The sequence below is a fragment of the Salmo trutta genome, chromosome 24 (genome assembly GCF_901001165.1).
Source record: "Salmo trutta chromosome 24, fSalTru1.1, whole genome shotgun sequence".
Taxonomy (NCBI): Eukaryota; Metazoa; Chordata; class Actinopteri; order Salmoniformes; family Salmonidae; genus Salmo; species Salmo trutta.
This window is the reverse complement of record NC_042980.1, coordinates 35,735,862-35,755,150: the sequence shown is the minus strand read 5'-3', so window position 1 is coordinate 35,755,150 and position 19,289 is coordinate 35,735,862. Positions and strand designations below refer to the sequence as shown.

Here is a 19,289-nt window from a genome sequence, read left to right as displayed (position 1 = left end):
CATCACAACTACTACTACAATAATCACAATATGATCACAACAACTACTACAATCACAATACGACCACAACATCACAACTACTACTACAATCACAATATGATCACAACAACTACTATAATCACAATACGACCACAACATCACAACTACTACAATCACAATACGACCATAACATCACAACTACTATAATCACAGTACGACCACAACATCACAACAACTACTACAATCACAATATGATCACAACAACTACTACAATCACAATACGACCATAACATCACAACTACTACTACAATAATCACAATATGATCACAACAACTACTACAATCACAATACGACCACAACATCACAACAACTACTACAACCAAGTGTTCTTCCTATGTTTCTCTCTGTTGTAGGAAGCTGAAGAATGAGCTGGTGGAGATCAGGCGTAAGGGTTCGCGGCGCCCCCAAGAGGTTGGGGAGCGTCAATGCGCCCGTTGCCTGAAGGGCCTGGGCCTGATTTTCGACCGCGGGGAGCTCTGTGAGCAGTGTCTACAGCGTGTCTGCAGTGACTGTCGCGTGATGGCCCCTAAAGCAAAGCATTGGAAGTGCTCCATCTGTGCCAAAGTCTTGTGAGTCTGGGCAAAGGCATCAGGGGACAGGCCACGGTTTAGCACTACTAACAGTTGGGTGTGTGTGTCTGTGTGTCTGTATGTGTGTGTGTGTGTGTGTGTGTGTGTGTGTTTTAATTAACGCCAGATGGCTCCTATTTGTTGTTTAACCACTCTGCAGCTGTCTTCATTTGCTCTGTCACATGGCCTTATCACTTATCAGGGCCTATTGACGTGAACATAAGAGCCGGTTAAAGCCAGGGTTAAAGTTGAGAGGTCAGTGTACCGTACAGGGGTCAGAGGTCAGGGGTCCCCTGTTTCTCTGATTGGCAGGGAGCTGAAGGTGGTGACTGGGGAGTGGTTCCTAGAGGAGCGGTCCAAGCGGTTTGACAAGGGGACAGTGCTCAGCAGTGATGTGGTCAAACAGTGTATCATGAGCAGCCCCGCAGAAAGCCCCCACAGGAAGTCCCCAGTGCCAGCTGACACACCTGAGAGGCCTGACACCCCAAAATCAGGAAGAAGCGCCATGAGGAACCTGGTGGATGGTGCCAAGAGGAAAGGGAAAGGGTGAGAAACATACACACATACACACACATACACACAAATACACACACATACAAACACATACAGTATGTACACGAACAGGTTTGGGCTGGATTACTTCAACATGTAATCAGTTGTCAATCACAGTTCAACAATTTACTATATAATTAAAGGACACAGGAGAAGATCACTGCACAGATTTAATATAAAGAGTAATCTACTACACAGGCAAGTGGAGAGTTGGGCTTCCATCAGAGAATGGGTTTCGTATTGCATTCACACACACACACGCACACACGCACACGCACACACACACACGCACACACGCACACACACACACCACAGTCTGATGTGTGTGTAGTGACTAGTTGTGTTGGATCCTAGGATGTTGATGGATAAGAAGGGCAGCCGTCCCAGCCTGAAGCCAGAGAACGGGGTGCAGGCTGGGAGTGTGTGTGCTCCTGTCCCCGACACAGACACACACAGCGTACGCAGTGCCCGGTCTGCACCACGCTCCACAACCCGCTCTGCGCCTCACTCACATAGGTGAGGACAAACCACCAAACCACACCCATGCAAGTAACACCCACCACAGGCACATCTCCACTGTCTAGAGGAACTTCTTTACATCGTCTCCTTAAGTTCATCATCTCCTTCCTTGCCTTGTCTCCACTCAGTTGATGTTACTGGAAAGGTGAAAGAAACACCGCTGTTTTAGGCTATAACTAGCACTATAGAGATTGGGTGTGACTAAAAGATGATAGATGACCAGTGCTACTAACCCTAACTTCATTTCTACACCCTGGTTCAATCCTAACCCTAGCTTCATGTCCATACCCCGGCTCAACTCTAACCCTAGCCATAACCCTAACCCTAATCTTGGCCTAACCCAACGCTAGCCGTATGTTTATCCCTGGCTCAGCCCTTACCCTAACTCCCTAAATAGGGCTCCCCAACTCTGGATTTCCAATTCAACCATCTGTTGATGAATAATCATCTGAATCTCATGTGTTATTCCAGTGTGTGTGATGTGTAATGTAATGGTGTATTCTGTCTTGTCCTCAGGGGTAGTAATGTGTAATGTAATGGTGTGTATTCTGTCTTGTCCTCAGGGGTAGTGATGTGTAATGTAATGGTGTATTCTGTCTTGTCCTCAGGGGTAGTGATGTTTAATGTGATGGTGTGTATTCTGTCTTGTCCTCAGGGGTAGTGATGTGTAATGTAATGGTGTGTATTCTGTCTTATCCTCAGGGGTAGTGTTGTGTAATGTAATGGTGTATTCTGTCTTGTCCTCAGGGGTAGTGATGTGTAATGTAATGGTGTATTCTGTCTTATCCTCAGGGGTAGTGATGTGTAATGTAATGGTGTATTCTGTCTTGTCCTCAGGGGTAGTGATGTGTAATGTAATGGTGTATTATGTCTTGTCCTCAGGGGTAGTAATGTGTAATGTAATGGTGTATTCTCTCTTGTCCTCAGGGGTAGTGATGTGTAATGTAATGGTGTATTCTGTCTTGTCCTCAGGGGTAGTAATGTGTCATGTAATGGTGTATTCTCTCTTGTCCTCAGGGGTAGTGATGTGTAATGTAATGGTTGGTATTCTGTCTTGTCCTCAGGGGTAGTGATGTGTAATGTAATGGTGTATTCTGTCTTGTCCTCAGGGGTAGTGTGTAATGTAATGGTGTATTCTGTCTTGTCCTCAGGGGTAGTAATGTGTAATGTAATGGTGTGTATTCTCTCTTGTCCTCAGGGGTAGTGTTGTGTAATGTAATGGTGTGTATTCTGTCTTGTCCTCAGGGGTAGTGTTGTGGCTCTGGAGTCTTCAGGGATGCGTACTGTACCTAACAACCTGCGGTCCCAAACCCTGGAGAGGGACAGGTCCCCTACACCCAGCAGCAAGAGCAGGAGGGTCAGGGTCAGCAACCCAACACACACACACACACACAGACAGACAGACGGACGGACGGACGGACGGACGGACGGACGGACGGACGGACGGACGGACGGACGGACGGACGGACGGACGGACGGACAGACGGACAGACGGACGGACAGACGGACAGACGGACAGACGGATAGACGGATAGACAGATACACACACCAATAATCCTTTTACAGCATTATAAGGCTGCGTTGAGACAATGACTTATCAATGACCCAAGCCCAACTCAGCTAATCCCTACCATTGTGATGCAGAGTTGTCATAATGCTTCAGCAAATGTACATTACACCAAGGGCGTTGGTAGACGCAATGTAAGTAACCTAATTTATGTCCCTCTAACTGCCCTGAATGTCTCTGCTGATCCTACAGCTATTGTATGCAGTAATGATGTGCCTATGAACCAGATTTATACTGTTAGCACTGAGACGGTATGCCCTAGGAGGAAGTCCACTGTGTGCAGCTCACCCTGCACTAAAATAAATAACATGAGCATATCTACTTCTGCTAAGCTTCCCAGTAAAGCAATGAAAATAAGTAAGCATGGTAGAAGGCCATAAGCAAAGAAGAAAATGCTCACCCAGAAGCGGTGCTCCTAGTGGCCGGGGACTTTAATGCAGGCAAACTTAAATCAGTTTTACCACATTTTTACCAGCATGTCACATGTGCAACCAAAGAAAGAAAATCCTAGACCACCTTTACTCCACACACAGAGATGCAACAAAGCTCTCCCCCACCCTCTATTTGGCAAGTCTGACCATAATTCTATCCTCCTGATTCCTGCTTACGAGCAAAAACTAAAGCAGGAAGTACCAGTGACTCGCTCAATACGGAAGTAGTCAGATGACGCAGATGATACACTACAGGACTGTTTTGCTAGCACAGACTGGAATATGTTCCGGGATTCATCCAATGGCATTGAGGAATACACCACCTCAGTCATCAGCTTCATCAATAAGTGCATCAATGAAGTCGTCCCCACAGTGACTGTACGTACATATCCCAACCAGAAGCCATGGATTACAGGCAACATCCGCATCGAGCTAAAGGCTAGAGCTGCCGCTTTCAAGGTGAGGGAGACTAATCCGGACGCTTATAAGAAATCCCACTATTCCCTCAGACGAACCATCAAACAAGCAAAGCGTCAATACAGGATTAAGATTGAATCCTACTACACCGGCTCTGACACTATTACGGACTACAAAGGGAAACCCAGACGCGAGCTGCCCAGTGACACGCGCCTACCAGACTAGCTAAATGCCTTTTATGCTTGCTTCAAAGCAAGCAACACTGAAACATGCATGAGATCACCAGCTGTTCTGGATGACTGTGTGATAACGCTCTCGGTAGCCGATTTGAACAAAACCTTTAAACAGGTTAACATTCACAAAGCCGCTGGGCCAGACGGATTACCAGGACATGTACTCAAAGCATGCGCGGACCAACTGTCAAGTGTCTTCACTAACATTTTCAACTTCTCCCTGACCGAGTCTGTAATACCTACATGTTTCAAGCAGACCACCATAGTCCCTGTGCCAAAGGAAGCGAAGGTAACCTGCCTAAATGATTACCGCCCCGTAGCACTCACGTTGGTAGCCATGAAGTGCTTTGAAAGGCTGGTCATGGCTCACATCAACAGCATCCTCCTGGACACCCTAGACCCACTTCAATTCGCATACCGCCCCAACAGATCCACAGATGATGCAATCTCATTCGCACTCCACACTGCCCTATCTCACCTGGACAAAAGGAACACCTATGTGAGAATGCTGTTCATTGACTACAGTGCAGCGTTCAACACCATAGTACCCACAAAGCTCATCACTATGCTAAAGACTTTGAGACTAAACACCTCCCTCTGCAACTGGATCCTGGACTTCCTGACGGGTGGTAAGAGTAGGCAACAACACGTCTGCCACGCTGATCCTTAACATTGGGCCCCACAGGGGTGTGTACTTAGTCCCCTCCTGTTTTCCCTGTTCACCCACGACTGCGTGGCCAAACACGACTCCAACACCATCATTAAATTTGCTGACGACACAACAGTGGAAGGCCTGATCAATGACAACGATGAGACGGCCTATAGGGAGGAGGTCAGAGAACTGGCAGTGGGGTGCAAGGACAACAACCTCTCCCTCAATGTGAGCAAGACAAAGGAGCTGATCGTGGACTACAGGAAAAGGTGGGCCAAACAGGCCCCCATTAACATTGATGGGGCTGTAGTGGAGCGGGTAGAGAGTTTCAAGTTCCTTGGTGTCCACATCACCAACGAACTATTATGGTCCAAACATACCAAGACAGTCGTGAAGAGGGCACGACAAAACCTTTTCTCCCTCAGGAGACTGAAAAGATTTGGCATGGGTCCCTAGATCCTCAGAGTTCTACAGCTGCACCATCGAGAGCGTCTTGACCGGTTGCGTCACCGCCTGGTATGTCAACTGCTCGGCATCTGACCGTTAGGTGCTACAGAGGGTAGTGTGAACGGCCCAGTGCATCACTGCCGTCAAGGAACCTATATAATAGGCGGTGTCAGAGGAAAGCCCATGAAATTGTCAGAGAGTCCAGTCACCTAAGTTATAGACTGTTCTCTCTGCTACCGCACGGCAAGTGGTACCGGAGCGGCAAGTCTAGGACCAAAAGGCTCCTCAACAGCTTCTACCCCCAAGCCATTAGACTGCTGAATCAAATCAAATCAAATGTATTTATATAGCCCTTCTTACATCAGCTGATATCTCAAAGTGCTGTACAGAAACCCAGCCTAAAACCCCAAACAGCAAGCAATGCAGGTGTAGAAGCACGGTGGCTAGGAAGAACTCCCTAGAAAGGCCAGTCCTCTTCTGGCTGTGCTGGGTGGAGATTATAACAGCACATGGCCAAGATGTTCAAATGTTCAAAAATGACCAGCATGGTCAAATAATAATAATAATAATCATAGTAGTTGTCGAGGGTGCAACAAGTCAGAAACTCAAGAGTAAGTGTCAGTTGGCTTTTTCATAGCCGATCTTTGAGAGTATCTCAACCGCTCCTGCTGTCTCTAGAGAGTTGAAAACAGCAGGTCTGGGACAGGTAGCACGTCCGGTGAACAGGTCAGGGTTCCAGCAGGTCTGTGACAGGTAGCACATCCGGTGAACAGGTCAGGGTTCCATAGCCGCAGGCTGAACAATTCATAAAAATTGCCACCGGACTATTTACATTGACCCCCCCCCCCCCCCTCCCCCTTGTACACTGCTACTACTCGCTGTTTGTTTGTTACCTATGCATAGTCACTTCACCCCCACCTACATGTACAGATTACCTCAACTAGCCTGTACCCCTGCACACTGACTCGGTACCGTGCCTCCTGTATATAGCCTCATTACTAGCCTGTACCCCTGCACACTGACTCGGTACCGGTGCCTCCTGTATATAGCCTCATTACTAGCCTGTACCCCTGCACACTGACTCGGTACCGGTGCCCCCTGTATATAGCCTCATTACTAGCCTGTACCCCTGCACACTGACTCGGTACCGGTGCCTCCTGTATATAGCCTCATTACTAGCCTGTACCCCTGCACAGTGACTCGGTACCGGTGCCCCCTGTATATAGCCTCATTACTAGCCTGTACCCCTGCACACTGACTCGGTACCGGTGCCTCCTGTATATAGCCTCATTACTAGCCTGTACCCCTGCACACTGACTCGGTACCGGTGCCTCCTGTATATAGCCTCCACACTGACTCGGTACCGGTGCCTCCTGTATATAGCCTCCACACTGACTCGGTACCGGTGCCTCCTGTATATAGCCTCCACACTGACTCGGTAACGGTGACTCCTGTATATAGCCTCCACACTGACTCGGTAACGGTGACTCCTGTATATAGCCTCCACACTGACTCGGTACCGGTGCCTCCTGTATATAGCCTCATTACTAACCTGTACCCCTGCACACTGACTCGGTACCGGTGCCTCCTGTATATAGCCTCATTACTAGCCTGTACCCCTGCACACTGACTCGGTACCGGTGCCTCCTGTATATAGCCTCATTACTAACCTGTACCCCTGCACACTGACTCGGTACCGGTGCCTCCTGTATATAGCCTCATTACTAGCCTGTACCCCTGCACACTGACTCGGTACCGGTGCCCCCTGTATATAGCCTCATTACTAGCCTGTACCCCTGCACACTGACTCGGTACCGGTGCCTCCTGTATATAGCCTCATTACTAACCTGTACCCCTGCACACTGACCCGGTAACGGTGCCTCCTGTATATAGCCTCATTACTAGCCTGTACCCCTGCACACTGACTCGGTACCGGTGCCCCCTGTATATAGCCTCATTACTAGCCTGTACCCCTGCACACTGACTCGGTACCGGTGCCTCCTGTATATAGCCTCATTACTAACCTGTACCCCTGCACACTGACCCGGTAACGGTGCCTCCTGTATATAGCCTCATTACTAGCCTGTACCCCTGCACACTGACTCGGTACCGGTGCCCCCTGTATATAACCTCATTACTAGCCTGTACCCCTGCACACTGACTCGGTACCAGTGCCTCCTGTATATAGCCTCATTACTAACCTGTACCCCTGCACACTGACTCGGTACCGGTGCCTCCTGTATATAGCCTCATTACTAGCCTGTACCCCTGCACACTGACTCGGTACCGGTGCCTCCTGTATATAGCCTCCACACTGACTCGGTACCGGTGCCTCCTGTATATAGCCTCATTACTAGCCTGTACCCCTGCACACTGACCCGGTACCGGTGCCTCCTGTATATAGCCTCATTACTAACCTGTACCCCTGCACACTGACTCGGTACCGGTGCCTCCTGTATATAGCCTCATTACTAGCCTGTACCCCTGCACACTGACTCGGTACCGGTGCCTCCTGTATATAGCCTCATTACTAACCTGTACCCCTGCACACTGACTCGGTACCGGTGCCTCCTGTATATAGCCTCATTACTAGCCTGTACCCCTGCACACTGACTCGGTACCGGTGCCCCCTGTATATAGCCTCATTACTAGCCTGTACCCCTGCACACTGACTCGGTACCGGTGCCTCCTGTATATAGCCTCATTACTAACCTGTACCCCTGCACACTGACCCGGTAACGGTGCCTCCTGTATATAGCCTCATTACTAGCCTGTACCCCTGCACACTGACTCGGTACCGGTGCCCCCTGTATATAGCCTCATTACTAGCCTGTACCCCTGCACACTGACTCGGTACCGGTGCCTCCTGTATATAGCCTCATTACTAACCTGTACCCCTGCACACTGACCCGGTAACGGTGCCTCCTGTATATAGCCTCATTACTAGCCTGTACCCCTGCACACTGACTCGGTACCGGTGCCCCCTGTATATAGCCTCATTACTAGCCTGTACCCCTGCACACTGACTCGGTACCGGTGCCTCCTGTATATAGCCTCATTACTAACCTGTACCCCTGCACACTGACTCGGTACCGGTGCCTCCTGTATATAGCCTCATTACTAGCCTGTACCCCTGCACACTGACTCGGTACCGGTGCCTCCTGTATATAGCCTCCACACTGACTCGGTACCGGTGCCTCCTGTATATAGCCTCATTACTAGCCTGTACCCCTGCACACTGACTCGGTACCGGTGCCTCCTGTATATAGCCTCATTACTAGCCTGTACCCCTGCACACTGACTCGGTACCGGTGCCTCCTGTATATAGCCTCCACACTGACTCGGTACCGGTGCCTCCTGTATATAGCCTCATTACTAGCCTGTACCCCTGCACACTGACTCGGTACCGGTGCCTCCTGTATATAGCCTCATTACTAGCCTGTACCCCTGCACACTGACTCAGTACCGGTGCCTCCTGTATATAGCCTCATTACTAGCCTGTACCCCTGCACACTGACCCGGTACCGGTGCCTCCTGTATATAGCCTCATTACTAACCTGTACCCCTGCACACTGACCCGGTACCGGTGCCTCCTGTATATAGCCTCATTACTAGCCTGTACCCCTGCACACTGACTCGGTACCGGTGCCTCCTGTATATAGCCTCATTACTAGCCTGTACCCCTGCACACTGACCCGGTACCGGTGCCTCCTGTATATAGCCTCATTACTAACCTGTACCCCTGCACACTGACTCGGTACCGGTGCCTCCTGTATATAGCCTCATTACTAGCCTGTACCCCTGCACACTGACCCGGTACCGGTGCCTCCTGTATAAAGCCTCGTTATTGTTTTTCTTATTGTGTTACTTTTTATTATGACTTTTTATTTTAGTCTATTTGGTAAATATTTTCTTAACTCTTCTTGAACTGCACTGTTGGTTAAGGGCTTGTAAGTAAGCATTTCACGGTAAAGTCTACACTTGTTGTATTCGGCGCATGTGGCAAATCAATTTAGATTTGATTTGATTTGAATAGTGCTCAAAATAGCTCACGTTAACATACACTACCGTTCAGAAGTTTTGGGTGACTTAGATACAGACACCGTTAGTCAGGTTGATTGAGGTAGTATGTACATGTAGATATGTTTAAAGTGACTATGCATATATGATGTACAGAGAGTAGCAGCAGCGTAAAAGAGGGGTTGGCGGGTGGTGGGTAGCGGGACACAATGCAGATAGCCTGGGTAGCCATTTGATTACCTGTTCAGGAGTCTTATGGCTTGGAGGTAAAAACTGTTCAGAAGCCTTTTTGTCCTAGACTTGGCACTCCGGTACCGCTTGCCATGCGGTAGTAGAGGGAACAATCTATGACTGGGGTGGCTGGGGTCTTTGACAATTTTTAGGGCCTTCCTCTGACACCGCCTGGTGTAGAGGTCTTGGATGGCAGGCAGCTTAGCCCCAGTGATGTACTGGGCCGTACGCACTACCCTCTGTAGTGCCTTGCGGTTGGAGGCTGAGAAATTGTCGTACCAGGCAGTGATGCAACCAGTCAGGATACTCTCAATGTTGCAGCTGTAGAACCTTTTGAGGATCTCAGGACCCATGCCAAATATTTTTATTTTCCTGAGGGGGAATAGGCTTTGTCATGCTCTCTTCACGGCTGTCTTGGTGTGTTTGTACCATTCTAGTTTGTTGTTGATGTGGACACCAAGGAACTTGAAGCTCTCAACCTGCTCCACTACAGCCCCGTAGTGCTCGGTCCTCCTTTTCCTGTAGTCCACAATCATCTCCTTAGTCTTGGTTACGTTGAGGGATAGGTTGTTATTCTGGCACCACCCGGCCAGGTCTCTGACCTCCTCCCTATAGGCTGTCTCGTCGTTGTCGGTGATCAGGCCTACCACTGTTGTGTCATCTGCAAACTTAATGATGGTGTTGGAGTCGTGTCTGGCCACGCAGTCGTGGGTGAACAGGGAGTACAGGGGGGACTGAACACGCACCCCTGGGGAGCTCCATTGTTGAGAATCAGCGTGGCAGATGTGATGATACCTACCCTCACCACCTGGGGCGGCCCGTCAGGAAGTCCATGATCCAGTTGCAGAGGGAGGTGTTTAGTCCCAGGTTCCTTATCTGAGTGATGAGCTTTGAGGGTACTATGGTATTGAACGCTGAGCTGTAGTCAATGAATAGCATTCTCCCATAAGGGTTCCTTTTGTCCAGGTGGGAAAGGGCAGTGTGGAGTGCAATAGAGATTGCATCATCTGTGGATCTGTTTGGGCGGTACGCAAATTGGAGTGGGTCTAGGGTTTCTGGGATAATGGTGTTGATGTAAGCCATTACCAGCCTTTCAAAGCACTTCATGGCTATGGATGTGAGTGCTACGGGTCTGTAGTCATTTAAGCAGGTTGCCTTTGTGTTCTTGGGCACAGGGACTATGGTGGTCTGCTTGAAACATGTTGGTATTACAGACTCAATCAGGGACATGTTGAAAATGTCAGTGAAGACACCTGCCAGTTGGTCAGCAAATGCCCAGAGCACACGTCCTGGTAATCCATCTGGCCCCGCAGCCTTGTGTATGATGACCTGTTTAAAGGTCTTACTCACGTCGGCTATGGAGAGCGTGATCACACAGTCGTCCGGAACAGCTGATGCTCTCATGCATGCCTCAGTGTTGCTTGCCTCGAAGCGAGCATAGAAGTGATTTAGCTCGTCTGATAGGCTCATGTCACTGGGCAGCTCGCTCGTTTGCAAGCCCTGCCACATAAGACCAGAGTCGGAGCCGGTGAAGTGTGATTCAATCTTAGCCCTGTATTGACGCTTTACCTGTTTGATGGTTCGTCGCAGGGCACAGCAGGATTTCTTGTAAGCTTCCCGCACCTTGAAAGCGGCAGCTCTACCCTTTAGCTCAGTGCGGATGTTGCCTGTAATCCATGGCTTCTGGTTGGGGTATGTACGTACAGTCACTGTGGGGATGATGTCCTCGATGCACTTATTGATAAAGCCAATTACTGATGTGGTGTACTCCTCAATGCCATCGGAAGAATCCCGGAACATGTTCCCATCTGTGATAGCAAAACAGTCCTGTAGTTTAGCATCTGCTTCATCTGACCACTTTTTTATAGACTGAGTCACTGGTGCTTCCTGCTTTAATTTTTGCTTGTAAGCAGGAATCAGGAGGATGGAGTTGTGGTCGGATTTACCAAATGGAGGGCGAAGGGGAGCTTTGTACGCGTCTCTGTGTGTGGAGTGCAAGTGATCTCGAATTATTTTTCCCAAACTGGCTCTAACCAGAATAAAAAGAGGAGTGGAAGGCCCCGGTGCACAACTGAGCAAGAGGACACGTACATTAGAGTGTCTAGTTTGAGAAATAGACACCTCACAAGTCCTCAACTGGCAGCTTCATTAAATAGTACCCGCAAAACACCAGTCTCAATGTCAACAGGGAAGAGGTGACTCCGGGATGCTGGCTTTCTAGGCAGAGTTCCTCTGTCCAGTGTCTGTGTTCTTTTGCCCATCTTAATCTTTTCTTTTTATTGGCCAGTCTGAGATATGGCTTTTTCTTTGCAACTCTGCCTAGAAGGCCAGCATTCCATTGGAACACAGAATATGTGCTTTTCTTTCAAAAACAAGAAAATTTCTAAGTGACCCCAAACTTTGGAATGGTAGTGTATGTACAGTGCCTTTGTAAACTATTCAGACCACTTGACTTTTTCCACATTTTGTTAGGTTACAGCCTTAATCTAAAATTGATTAAATCATTTTTTTCCCCCTCATCAATCTACACACAATACCACATAATGACAAAGCAATAATAGGTTTTTAGAAATTTTTGCTAATTTATTAAAAATAAAAAACTGAACTAACACATTAACATAAGTATTCAGATCTTTTACTCAGTACTTTGTTGAAGCACCTTTGGCAGCAATTACAGCCTCGAGTCTTCTTGGGTATAACGCTTCAAGTTTGGCACACCTGTATTTGGGGAGCATCTCCCATTCTTCTTTGCAGATCCTCTCAAGCTCTGTCAGGTTGGATGGGGAACATTGCTGCAAAGCTATTTTCAGGTCTCTCCAGAGATGTTAGATCGAGTTCAAGTCTGAGCTCTGGCTGGGCCACTCAAGGACATTCAGAGAATTGTCCTGAATCCACTCATGTGTTGTCTTGGCAGTGTGATTATGTAACCGATGTGAAATGGCTAGTTAGTTAGCGGTGGTGCGCGCTAATAGCATTTCAATCAGTGACGTCACTCGCTCTGAGACTTGAAGTAGGGTTTCCCCTTGCGTTGCAAGGGCCGCGGCTTTTGTGGCGCGATGGGTAACGATTCTTCGTGGGGTGTCAGTTGTCGATGTGTGCAAGGGTCCCTGGTTCGAGCCCGGGTTGGGGCGAAGAGAGGGACGGAACCTACACTGTTACACTTAGGGTCATTGTCCTGTTGGAAGGCGAACCTTTGCCCTAGTCTGAGGTCCTGAGCGCTCTGGAGCAGGTTTTCATCAAGGATCTCTCTAAACTTTGCTTCATTCATCTTTGCCTCGATCCTGACTAGTCTACCAGTCCCTGCTGCTGAAAAACACCCCCACAGATTGATGCTGCCACCACCATGCTTCACCGTAGGGATGGTTACAGGTTTCCTCCAGACGTGATGCTTGGCATTCAGGCCAAAGAGTTGAATCTTGGTTTCATCAGACCATAGAATCTTGTTTCTCATGGTCTGAGGGTCTTTAGATGCCTTTTGGCAAACTCCAAGTTGGCTGTCATGTTCCTTTTACTGAGCAGTGGCTTCCATCTGGCCACTCTACCATAAAGGCCTGATTGGTGGAGTGCTGAAGAGATTGTTGTCCTTCTGGAAGGTTCTCACATCTCCACAGAGGAACTCTAGAGCTCTGTCAGAGTGACCATCTGGTTCTTGGTCACCTCCCTGTCCAAGTCCCTTCTCCCCCAATTTCTCAGCTTGTCCGGGTGCCAGCTCTAGGAAGGGTCTTGGTGGTTCCAAACTTCTTCCATTTAAGAATGATGGAGGTCACTGTGTTCTTCGCGACCTTCAATGCTGCAGACATTTTTTATACCGTTCCCCAGATCTGTTCCTCAAGCCAATCCTGTTACAGAGCTCTACGGACAATTCCTTCAACCTCAGGGCTTGGTTTTTGCTCTGACATGCCCTGTCAACTGTGGGACTATATATAGACACGTGTGTGCCATTCCAAATCATGTCCAATCAATTGAATTTACCACAGGTGGACTCCAGTCAAGTTGTAGAAACATCTCAAGGATGATCAATGGAAACAGGATGCACCTGAGCTCAATTTCGAGTCTCATAGCAAAGGGTCTGAATAGTTATGTAAATAAGGCATTTCTGTTTTTTATTTGTAATAAATGTGCAACATTTTATAAAACCCTGTTTTCGCTTTGTAATTATTGGGTATTGTGTGTAGATTGCTGAGGAGTTTTTTTTATTTAATCCATTTTAGAATAAGGCTGTAACGTAACAAAATGTGGAAAGAAATCCTCAGCGACTTACAAATTGGTGCATTCACCTTATGATATCCAGTGAAACAACCACTTTACAATAGTGCATCTAAATCTTTTAAGGGGGGGGGGGGGGGTTAGAAGAATTACTTTATCCTATCCCAGGTATTCCTTAAAGAGGTGGGGTTTCAGGTGTCTCCGGAAGGTGGTGATTGACTCCGCTGTCCTGGCGTCGTGAGGGAGCTTGTTCCACCATTGGGGTGCCAGAGCAGCGAACAGTTTTGACTGGGCTGAGCGGGAACTGTGCTTCCTCAGAGGTAGGGAGGTGAGCAGGCCAGAGGTGGATGAACGCAGTGCCCTTGTTTGGGTGTAGGGCCTGATCAGAGCCTGAAGGTACGGAGGTGCCGTTCCCCTCACAGCTCCGTAGGCAAGCACCATGGTCTTGTAGCGGATGCGAGCTTCAACTGGAAGCCAGTGGAGAGAGCGGAGGAGCGGGGTGACGTGAGAGAACTTGGGAAGGTTGAACACCAGACGGGCTGCGGCGTTCTGGATGAGTTGTAGGGGTTTAATGGCACAGGCAGGGAGCCCAGCCAACAGCGAGTTGCAGTAATCCAGACGGGAGATGACAAGTGCCTGGATTAGGACCTGCGCCGCTTCCTGTGTGAGGCAGGGTCGTACTCTGCGAATGTTGTAGAGCATGAACCTACAGGATCGGGTCACCGCCTTGATGTTAGTGGAGAACGACAGGGTGTTGTCCAGGGTCACGCCAAGGTTCTTAGCACTCTGGGAGGAGGACACAAGGGAGTTGTCAACCGTGATGGCGAGATCATGGAACGGGCAGTCCTTCCCCGGGAGGAAGAGCAGCTCTGTCTTGCCGAGGTTCAGCTTGAGGTGGTGATCCGTCATCCACACTGATATGTCTGCCAGACATGCAGAGATGCGATTCGCCACCTGGTTATCAGAAGGGGGAAAGGAGAATATTAATTGTGTGTCGTCTGCATAGCAATGATAGGAGAGACCATGTGAGGATATGACAGAGCCAAGTGACTTGGTGTATAGCGAGAATAGGAGAGGGCCTAGAACAGAGCCCTGGGGGACACCAGTGGTGAGAGCACGTGGTGCGGAGACAGATTCTCGCCACGCCACCTGGTAGGAGCGACCTGTCAGGTAGGACGCAATCCAAGCGTGGGCCGCGCCGGAGATGCCCAACTCGGAGAGGGTGGAGAGGAGGATCTGATGGTTCACAGTATCAAAGGCAGCAGATAGGTCTAGAAGGATGAGAGCAGAGGAGAGAGAGTTAGCTTTAGCAGTGCGGAGAGCCTCCGTGACACAGAGAAGAGCAGTCTCAGTTGAATGACCAGTCTTGAAACCTGACTGATTTGGATCAAGAAGGTCATTCTGAGAGAGACAGCAGGAGAGCTGGCCAAGGACGGCACGTTCAAGAGTTTTGGAGAGAAAAGAAAGAAGGGATACTGGTCTGTAGTTGTTGACATCGGAGGGATCGAGTGTAGGTTTTTTCAGAAGGGGTGCAACTCTCGCTCTCTTGAAGACGGAAGGGACGTAGCCAGCGGTCAAGGATGAGTTGATGAGCGAGGTGAGGTAGGGGAGAAGGTCTCCGGAAATGGTCTGGAGAAGAGAGGAGGGGATAGGGTCAAGTGGGCAGGTTGTTGGGCGGCCGGCCGTCACAAGACGCGAGATTTCATCTGGAGAGAGAGGGGAGAAAGAGGTCAAAGCACAGGGTAGGGCAGTGTGAGCAGGACCAGCGGTGTCGCTTGACTTAGCAAACGAGGATCGGATGTCGTCAACCTTCTTTTCAAAATGGTTGACGAAGTCATCCGCAGTGAGGGAGGAGGGGGGGGGGGGGGGGAGGGGGAGGAGGATTCAGGAGGGAGGAGAAGGTAGCAAAAAGCTTCCTAGGGTTAGAGGCAGATGCTTGGAATTTAGAGTGGTAGAAAGTGGCTTTAGCAGCAGAGACAGAAGAGGAAAATGTAGAGAGGAGGGAGTGAAAGGATGCGAGGTCCGCAGGGAGGCGAGTTTTCCTCCATTTCCGCTCGGCTGCCCGGAGCCCTGTTCTGTGAGCTCGCAGTGAGTCGTCGAGCCACGGAGCAGGAGGGGAGGACCGAGCCGGCCTGGAGGATAGGGGACAGAGAAAATCAAAGGATGCAGAGAGGGAGGAGAGGAGGGTTGAGGAGGCAAAATCAGGTGATAGGTTGGAGAAGGTTTGAGCAGAGGGAAGAGATGATAGGATGGAAGAGGAGAGAGTAGCAGGAGAGAGAGAGCGAAGGTTGGGACGGCGCAATACCATCCGAGTAGGGGCAGAGTGAGAAGTTTTTGATGAGAGCGAGAGGGAAAAGGATACAAGGTAGTGGTCGGAGACTTGGAGAGGAGTTGCAATGAGATTAGTGGAAGAACAGCATCTAGTAAAGATGAGGTCAAGCGTATTGCCTGCCTTGTGAGTAGGGGGGGAAGGTGAGAGGGTGAGGTCAAAAGAGGAGAGGAGTGGAAAGAAGGAGGCAGAGAGGAATGAGTCGAAGGTAGACGTGGGGAGGTTAAAGTCACCCAGAACTGTGAGAGGTGAGCCATCCTCAGGGAAGGAACTTATCAAGGAGTCAAGCTCATTGATGAACTCTCCAAGGGAACCTGGAGGGCGATAAATGATGAGGATGTTAAGCTTGAAAGGGCTGGTAACTGTGACAGCATGGAATTCAAATGAGGAGATAGACAGATGGGTCAGGGGAGAAAGAGAGAATGTCCACTTGGGAGAGATGAGGATTCCAGTGCCACCACCCCGCTGGCTCGATGCTCTAGGGGTATGCGAGAACACGTGGGCAGACGAGGAGAGAGCAGTAGGAGTAGCAGTGTTATCTGTGGTGATCCATGTTTCCGTCAGCACCAGGAAGTCTAGGGACTGGAGGGTAGCATAGGCTGAGATGAACTCGGCCTTGTTGGCCGCAGACCGGCAGTTCCAGAGGCTGCCGGAGATCTGGAACTCCACGTGGGTCGTGCGCGCTGGGACCACCAGGTTAGAGTGGCAGCGGACACGCGGTGTGAAGCGTTTGTATGGCCTGTGCAGAGGGGAGAGAACAGGGATAGACAGACACATAGTTGACAAGCTACAGAAGAGGCTACGCTAATGCAAAGGACATTGGAATGACAAGTGGACTACACGTCTCGAAAGTTAAGCTTACGTTGCAAAAAATCTTATTGACTAAAATGACGAAAATGATACAGTACTGCTGGCTGGTGGAGTAGGCTAGCTAGCAGTGGCTGCGTTGTTGACTTTGTTTGACCGTGTAGCTGGCTAGGTATAGCTGGCTAGGTGACCTCGATAGTTTCAGTACTACACCTTGTCATGATACAAAAGCAACTTTGTAGCTAGCTAACATAACACTAATCAAGACGTTCCTTTGTAATGTATTTTAGTTTCTACAGTGTTACTAGTTGGCTGGGTTTGGAAAAATGGCGTCGCGGGGGACGGCAATAGCTGTCCCTATGTCCTCTCTCTTGAAGAGAGAGCGAGAGTGAAATCATCAACATATATTGATCACATCTTTACTAATGTTGCAGAAAGGTGCTTGAAAGCAGTATCCAGATCCAGCGAATGTAGTGATCACAATATAGTAGCCATATCTAGGAAAACCAAAGTTCCAAAGGCTGGGCCTAATATAGTGTACAAGAGGTCATACAATAAGTTTTGTAGTGATTCCTATGTTGTTGTTGTAAAGAATATTTGTTGGTCCGTATTGTGTAATGAGGAGCAAACAGACGCTGCACTTGACACATTTATGAAATTGCTAATTCCATTTACTAATAAGCATGTACCTTTTAAGAAAATGATTGTAAAAACTGTTAAATCCCCATCGATTGATGAGGAATTGAAAAATTGCATGGTTGAGAGGGATGAGGCAAAAGGAATGGCAAATAAGTCTGGCTGCACAACCGATTGGCAAACGTATTTCAAATTGAGAAATCTTGTGACTACACTGAATAAGAAGAAGAAGAAACTACACTATGAAACAAAGATTAATGACATAAAGAATTATAGTAAAAAGCTTTGGAGCACCGTAAATGACATTTTGGGAAAAAAGGCAAACTCAGCTCCATCATTCATTGTTTCAGATGGCTCATTCATCACAAAACCGACTGCTATTGCCAACTACTTTAATTATTTTTTAATTGACAAGATTAGCAAACTTAGGCATGACATGCCAGCAACAAACGCTGACACTACACATCCAAGTATATCTGACTCAATTATGAAAGACAACCAATGTAATTTGAATTCCGTAAAGTGAGTGTGGAAGAGGTGAACAAATTATTGTCTATCAACAATGACAAGCCCCCGGAGTCTGACACCTTGGATGGAAAGTTACTGAGATAATAACAGACAATATTGCCACTCCTATTTGCCATATTTTCAATTTAAACCTACTAGAAGTGGATGCCCCCAGGCTTGGAGGGAAGCAAAAGTAATTCCGCTTCCTAAGAATAGTAAAGCCCCCTTTACTGTCTCAAATAGCCAACCAATCTGCCTGTTACCAACCCTTAGTAAACTTTTGGAAGAAATTGTGTTTGACCAGACACAATGATATTTTACAGTAAACAAATTGACAACAAACTTTTAGCATGCTTATAGGGAAGGACATTCAACAAGCACAGCAAAAATGACTGATGATTGGCTGAGAGAAACTGATGATGAAAAGATTGTAGGGACTGTTTTGTTCGACTTCAATGCGGCTTTTGACATTATCGATCATAATCTGCTGCTGGAAAAACGTGTGTTATGGCTTTACACCCCCTGCTATATTGTTGATAAAGAGTTACCTGTCTAACATAACACAGAGGGTGTTCTTTAATGGAAGCTTCTCCAACATAATCCAGGTAAAATCAGGATTTCCCCAGGGCAGCTGTCTACGCCCATTACTTTTTTCAATCTTTACTAACGACATGCCACTGGCTTTGAGTAAAGCCAATGTGTCTATGTATGCGGATGACTCCACACTATGAATGTCAGCTACTACAGCAACTGAAATGACTGCAACACTTAACAAAGAGCTGCAGGTAGTTTCAGAGTGGGTGGCAAGGAATAAGTTAGTCCTAAATATTTCTAAAAGTAAAAGCATTGTATGTGGGACAAATCATTCACTAAACCCTAAACCTCAAAGAAATCTTGTAATAAATAATGTGGAAATTGGGAAAGTTGAGGTGACTAAACTGCTTGGAGTAACCCTGGATTGTAAACTGTCATCGTCAAAACATATTAATACAACAGTAGCTAAGATGGGGAGAAGTCTGTCCATAATAAAGCGCTGCTCTGCCTTAACGACACTATCAACAAGGCATGTCCTACAGGCCCTAGTTTTGTCGCACCTGAACTACTGTTCAGTCGTGTGGTCAGGTGCC

The 19,289-nt window shown here is 48.2% G+C and overlaps 1 protein-coding gene across 4 annotated transcripts in view; it reads left to right on the top strand.

The window, feature by feature from the left end:
• Positions 1–19,289, top strand: part of LOC115161203 (synaptotagmin-like protein 5) — a 104,964-nt gene that overhangs the window by 52,498 nt on the left and 33,177 nt on the right. For 3 of the 4 annotated variants that reach the window (XM_029711985.1, XM_029711988.1, XM_029711986.1), the window contains exons 3-6: positions 393–608; positions 921–1,154; positions 1,515–1,676; positions 2,925–3,042. In XM_029711985.1, coding sequence (XP_029567845.1) covers positions 393–608; positions 921–1,154; positions 1,515–1,676; positions 2,925–3,042 — 730 coding nt within the window. The remainder of the gene's footprint in view (positions 1–392; positions 609–920; positions 1,155–1,514; positions 1,677–2,924; positions 3,043–19,289) is intronic. The other variant, XM_029711987.1, reaches the window with a different exon arrangement.